Genomic DNA, 7,368 nt, shown 5'->3' on the forward strand with positions numbered 1-7,368 from the left:
CCAATTATTGTGGTTGTTGGACACACTTTAAACACTGATAGTGTCTGGTCCTTGTCAGGCCTCACTTATCTTCATTACTTGCCAGATAGTGCTCGCTTGTCTTCTCAGTATCTCGTGTACGGTGGACTCGTTTAATTTGGCTTCATTATTACAGCTCTTTTTTTTTTTTACTAGAATCCTCTTCAGCCCGTTTTTTGGAATGGAACTGGAATAAACCTAGTTCTATTAAGACGCAATAATTTTGGATTGAGCTGTTTTGTAAATGTTAACTATAACACGTGAATAAAAATGAGGTGCGATATCCACTATATGTCCCTTTTTTTGATTATTGTATCGTATACGGCACTTTAATTGGGCTGAATGCGGTTCTAACGAAATTCCAAATGCTATTTACAAACCCACCGTGTAAATCGCAAGAGTCAATATACTTGTGTTTGAGAATGTATCAACTTTAAGGTAATACTTGAATCTGTTGAAATAAACAGGGAATGTATGCGTTTTTCCACATTTTACAGAGTTATCATAGTTATATTAATTGTTAGTTTTTTTTAGTTTGGGTCTTATTAGAACAGTGACCATTAGCTTTCACACAAAAAAATACGAACAGACAATTTTTGAAATTCCAAATGACCGCGTTATGTTTCATCATTTAAGATTTTTAGGAGGAAAAAAACTAATAACAGCAAGTAACGTTAAGACAATAGTTTCCTTAGTAAGTGAAAACAAAAAATCAGTTTGTGTAGTAATTTGATTAAATAAGCAAAATCACTGGTACACTATTTAAAATATATTTGCAATAGAAGTTTAAAAACCAATATTTAAATACGTGTTATCATCTGAGAACCATCTGTGCAATTTTTAAAATGACAGAAGAACATTGTTCTCAAAAGGCCTGAAGGACGATTTCTGGATTGCCATTCATGTACATTTGTTGCGAAACTCTACCTTTATTACCTTTACATCGGTATTGAAAATGTTCACTATCGGTTCCATTGGGAGTTGTGATTTCTATTTCTCAAAAAAGTGACCCTTTTAAATTGATAGTATAGGCTAAAAATGAAAACACAGAATAAACAAATTGGGTATATTGTGGAGAATATAACTTTTAGCAACTCATCAACAAATTCTATGGGAAATTTTTGAAGCTATATTTGCTTAAATTTACAATAGTGTATATGAATAACAGACTCTACACTCTGCACCTAATACTGTTGACAGTTTTTCGCGTATGATAATTACTAATCATCTGATTATCATAGAGGATAACATAAATTATTTTACAACTAATAAATTTTTAAATGTGTTTTCTTTTTATTAATAGTATGACAAATACCGTTCATCGAATATGCTGAGGTGAAAAGAATTGAATGCGAATTTACTGAAATCATTAGGATTGCCATTCATCTGTCAAATTGTTTATTTACTTTGTTTTGAAACTAACCGTCTAAAAGCCAATTTCCCAAATGTGTTTTGGCCTGCTACATATGAAACAGTGCTAGTAAAGTAGCTGTCCAACTGCCATAGATGTAGCATGTTCAGACATGTGTGAGATACTGTTCACAGACTTACTATGTTGCCAAATCTCTAACGAGATTTTTTAAAGTAGGTACCAGTACTCTTGTTAAAAGTTGCTCTAATTTTGCAGGGCAGTCAGGAGGAGAGGATAGTGTTGCGGAGTGCATCAGAGCCGGAGAGACTGCTGCCTCGGCCAGACTTGCGCCTAGTGGATGGTCCCTCTCCACTCTCAGGCAGGTTACAGGTGCTGCACAATGGGCTTTGGCGTGACGTCTGCTCCAACAGTCGCAAGTGAGTTCAGGACATTTAAACAAATTTTTTAGTTTTTGCAAGTTTTATTTATTATTTATCATTTGAAAATGTATGTAGCTGCATAATAATACGCAACTGAAGAAGCAACGTAATTGAAATCAGAAAGTGCTTTCATAATGACGTTTGATTCTAGCTAAAATATTACTAATGTAATCAATGCCTTGAATAATGTTAAGTGTGGTTAACTTTTTTTTGTTCTCTTAGGTCAAGAAGCTTATACATTGCACTTAGTCCTATAAGAACCTTAGCCCTGCTTCCGGAGTGACAGGATATTCAGGATGGGTAAGGTTGAGGGTAGGGGCTGCTTCCTATCGAGATCCATAAGGAAGAATTAGGGCACTAATCTCAAAGTCGTCTCCCCGGAAGAAGGGGAGGCAAGCTCTGAACCAGCCTCTCCAGTTACAGCAGGCAGGGGGTGGCACACTCTTGTTGAGGCTAGCAAGAACCCCACCAACTCCAACAGTCATCTCCCACAGTAGACTAGACCTACCGAATTGCCCTTGTACCTCAGATTCTCGACATTTGCAGTTAGTGATGTGCCACTCCTGGACATCCATAGGGTTGCCCAAATTTAAGTGACATAATAAGTTTTTCTGTGTCCAGTTGTAGGTTCAACTGGAAGGTGTAAACCAGCCAGAAGTTATCCCTGCTGGGAACTTAGTAATTGTGCTGATGTATACTTGTGTGTTGTTGCAGCTGGACCAGGGCAGACATGGAAGTAGCTTGTCGCCAACTAGGGTGGCAAGGTGGGGCGTGGGCCGGCTGGTACGACCGCCGTACAGGGCCCACTCATCCTCGGCTTCTGTTGGAGGCCCCTGGCTGTCGGGGCACCGAGGCTTCCCTCCAGGAATGTGATTGGAGAAGCAGGCAACTGGGGTCTGGTGTTTGTGGTGGGTTTCCGGCATTTTTTTGTATATCATTAATTTATAACATCTGCTGTAGATTAGTTACAGCAGCTCTAGTCAGAGACCTCTATCAGTATCATCCATAACTAATCATTTGTGGTTCAATACTTTAACACATTGACTGCTGTAGGACTCATTACTTCATCTAGTTAGTCACTCAAATCTTTCGTAATAAGTACAGCCCCACAGTGATGGTGTTAAATCCATAAACCTTCATGAATTTACCCTCTAAGGTTTAGGAAACAAACCATACTATGGAAAGTTGTTCTACGGTCTCTTTTCTAATGAGATAAGACAATTTCCAAAGATTTAACTAAGAAACGAGTTTATAAATACATGTATGAATTTTTTGAATAGAATTGGACAATGCTTAAAAACGCAATACTAAATATTTGTCACAGGATTGTAATACGTGTTATAGTTAAAGGCGAGGTATTTGTTTTTGAGATTTTGTGGATGTTGTTTTGGGGACTTTGCTTTATGATGTAATTTCAGAATTATAGGCACTTCTATTTTTAAATATGGAAATCTTCATATAGTTTTGGACTGTATGAACTAATTGGTTCAGAGCACGGAGTGGTTTTGTATACAGGAAAGTTTGTTGTGTTTCCAAGATGTCTGTATCATGTTATTACTAGTGTCAATTTCAAAGCCAAGTTTGATGTGGTTTATGGATAATAAAGACTATTTTGAAATTGTTTACCAGCCATTTATATATTGCTCCATGTTTTTATCATTGTTTTATGTGTGGTAAAACAATCCTGAGAAAGTTGCGATAACCTGACAAGAATATACGCAACCTTCAAAATGCGTTTTAAGGTAGATTATATTTTGTCTAAACATACTTTAAATCCCAAATCTACCTATAATTCAACTCAGAGCTTTGTATAGGATTGGTGGCTCCTGGGGCAGAAGTGTGGCTCAACGCCCTCTCCTGCAACAAAAATATAAAAATAAATACAGGGTGTCCTCTAACTCTCTGGACAAAGGTATACCACATTATTGCTCAGGTCGACAAACATATTTCACCATATGAACATGGGTCTCTGATGCTTAGTTTCCCATCTGTCTGTCTGTATGTGTTTTTTTTATTTTTTGTAAAATAAATGAATATCTTAAGAAATAATAAACTAAAACTATACAAAATGTGTTTTCAGATGTTTATGATAACAAGACCCAACCACTGAACAAAAAAATATACCGTATGGAAATTATCTTGAGCATTTTCAAAATGGTGGCCATTAAAACTTTTAACTTTGAATATCTTAATAACACATCAATTTTTTTCAAAAAATATAAAAAAAAACAGTTTTTTGAGAATTTTATCACTAATCTAATGACACCAAAATTATTTACATTAAATAATAAATAATTGATTAAGAACAGATTTACTGTGACAAGACATGGTCCACATTGAGAGCTGCCGTTTATTCAGTTTTGTATTTGTTATACAGTAGAGTCCCGTTAATCCGACCTAATTGGGACCGAGCCCTATTCGGATTATGTGATTGTTCGGATTAGCCAGAATTACAGAAAAATACGGTTTTAAACTCGAGAATGGGTCTATTTTGTTATAGAATTATCAACATTGTTTATTAAAACATGTTGTCTGACTGTTGCATTGTATTTCTTGAGAAATAAACGTGTTTGCGAATACTAAGCACATTTACCGTATTTATTGTGAGAGTTCTATTGTTAAGCAATGTGAGCGTACTGGGTATTGTACGGGTTCCAGGCGTTCAATAGTTGTACGAAACTACGCGTCATCCAATAGACTCTCATTAATGCGACAGAAGACAATAACTGAATTTATGTCTTTTAACAATTAATATTGTACTCAATAATAATATCAGTACTGTACGTCCAATTTTTGTTTGATTTCACTTCTTAATACAGTAATTTAACTCATACTTAACCTATAAGTTTCAATTTGGTACTGTATTTAACTTCATTATTTATGTACCTGTACCGTACACAATTTGTCTTAATAAAATACTGTATGTCTATTTAATTAAAGTTTTCTTTGTTTATGTACGAAATGATGCACCCATTTTCATTTTTTAAGTAATTAGTTCCTATAACTGTTCATTATCGTTATAAATAATTCCTCCTGGACCTGTTCGGATTAACCGACGTTCGGATTACACTGTGTTCGGATTAGCGGGACTCCACTGTATATAGTTTTGTATCAAGTGTAAGATTTTGGGGCATTAATGGAATTGATCAACAAAGATCTACTACAAATAAAACAATGAATTTAAGTTGAACAGAATGAGCTACTGATGAAACCAGTTGGTGGCATGAAATTATTATAGTTCTGATGTTGCAGACTACCATCCGGACTTGGGTCTTCAGTGCCTGCCTTAACCACGAGACATCGTCCAGCATAGTGCAGCACTGGAGAGGGGTCAAGTTCCAACGCGCCAGACACTATGAGGCCTTCACACTGGCACAAATACTCTCTTGCGCCTCTCCATGTCTGAGTCAGAAGGCTTAGGCCCTTTTGTGCGACATCCTGGTGGGGGGGTGTAGTTAGGCCAGCACTAATGACTCTTACTGTCTTTGCCCAAAAGATATTACATAGCTATTCCTTGCAGAGCTGTTGCAATAAAGTTATTAGTTTTAATAATTTTTGTATGATTAAATGTTATTAGAAGTGATATTCTAGATATCCTCCAAAGGCCTCTGAATAAACTTATTTATTTATTATCAGCCTTCTTTCCACTTCTCAGGGGAGAGTAGTCTCGTATGAGAAAAAAGTTGGTGAAAAGTCTTGTAAAGCGACTTTAGTGAAATGGAGTTTTACCCTATAAGTAACTTAAATACATGTTTTTAACTTCTTGGTTTTAGATCATAAGAATTCGTTGGTTGAAATGTATCGAAACCAAAACTTTCGAGATTTTTTTTCTCAAATAAATAAAAGAAGTTTGGATCCTGATGAATAATGTTATAACTTTTATAAAAATGAGGATGTCATCATTCTAGAACAAAATAATTAGATTTGTAGAGTCTAAAAGTATATTCACAGGTTATTAATGTTGAATCTTATGGGGTAATCTAGACATGCATTACACCAATAACAAGCATCTCTGGTGTTTTATTTAAATTTGCCCTTATAATCAATATTTAATTTTAAGACACTTAAGAATTTTTAAGTTGTATTTTCTACTGAGATCTGTTATACATAATTTTTTTTTTTTTTTTTTGTTTTTTTTGAATATTTTGTATTTTACAGACAGATTCAGTCATTAAATATTAACCACAAAACAATATGGGACAATAATATAATCAGTTGAGTTACCTGTTCTAATAGGAAAACTGAGAAGGATGAGTTGTTGATGGCCGATGATCTCACCATAAATTTTCTGTTCTCAGGGCATGCAGGCTCAGGGAGAGATTACAATGCTAGTTCTCTGGCGGCGTTGGAAGTGGGAGGGATTATACCACCCAGGACTGTACTCTGTCACTGTTAACCATTCTGCCTACAATGGGATTCAAACTTCTCCAGATCCCTAATGCTCCCACATTAAACGCTACAGAAAATTGTACAGTCAGCAACTAACAGAAGGTGTTAAATCCATAGTTTATAAGTTTTGTTACAAGATAATCTTTCTCTCTGTCCACTTTGGCTTAAAATTATAATAAAAATTAGATATAAACCTTTTTCAAATAACTACTTTGTGAGTATTCTTTGGCCTTAAAATTAGTAATCTTCAACCTGTTAAACTCATTTTCCAGGCTATGGAATTTATAGTGAACAGCTCAATCGAGAGGGTAGGTGTTCATTGAGTGGCTCAAGGAGATAATGGAGAACGGAAGGCAGACGGTGTGAAGTTAACGTTTCACCATGACAGCAGCAGCATTTCCAACGAGACCAGGCATCTTTGGACTTCTGTCAATAAACGTTTTATCGAGACCCCGGTTTTTCCGATGATTCTATCCGCGGTCAAGATCTCGCATTGGCTCAGAGTGCATACAGTCCTGTACAAGAAGGATGTTGCTACTAAGGTATGCTCTTATGGTCCTTTAATTTTTCTTCTAATTTGGAATTACCTATGTTAATATACTGTATACTACATGATGGAAGTGACCATCAACTTAAAGAATTGTTTTAACCCTTTGCATGCCAAGCCCATTTTCCAAAAGTAACTACCCAGAAATGCCAAGGGCATTTTCAGCAGTTTTTGCAAGCTTCCACTAAAATGTATCAAACTTAAATATGTAATCATAACTTTTTTTATTTTTTAAACAGGACCATTTGATGATTTTTTTATAACCATTATTATTTGCTTATGAAAATTGCCCTTTGTTCTTTTGGTCTTAGAGGAAATTTAGTTGCATTAAAATGACTCAAATAATTTAAACTTATAAAAAAATTAAAAAATTAAGATAAAAAAATTTTTAATTTCCAAAAAACATTTTTTTTTTAGCACAAATAAGTGGTTTCAAAAAAAAATTTATTGCTGATTTCCTGTTTACGTATCCTAGTAAACTATATCTAACCCTTAACCTAATTTACAAAATTTCATAAAAGCCTACCTTATATAGAAGTCCAGGTTATGATTTTTTTTCACTAAATGTGACACGAGGCACAGTTTTTTTTGGTGATTTTGCGATGGAACGTTGTAATGTAATG

At 35.1% G+C, this 7,368-nt stretch overlaps 1 protein-coding gene across 1 annotated transcript; it reads left to right on the plus strand.

Moving 5' to 3' along the window:
- Positions 1-1,645: 1,645 nt before the first annotated feature.
- On the plus strand, positions 1,646-5,099 carry LOC124375062 (protein bark beetle-like; the record flags this gene model as incomplete). Its single annotated transcript, XM_046833186.1, has 3 exons — positions 1,646-1,806; positions 2,524-2,717; positions 5,062-5,099. Coding segments are annotated over 3 exons (393 nt in total), but the record flags the coding sequence as incomplete, so codon positions are not given.
- Positions 5,100-7,368: the final 2,269 nt, after the last annotated feature.

Source organism: Homalodisca vitripennis, unplaced genomic scaffold, assembly GCF_021130785.1.
Source record: "Homalodisca vitripennis isolate AUS2020 unplaced genomic scaffold, UT_GWSS_2.1 ScUCBcl_12902;HRSCAF=22863, whole genome shotgun sequence".
Taxonomy (NCBI): domain Eukaryota; kingdom Metazoa; phylum Arthropoda; class Insecta; order Hemiptera; family Cicadellidae; genus Homalodisca; species Homalodisca vitripennis.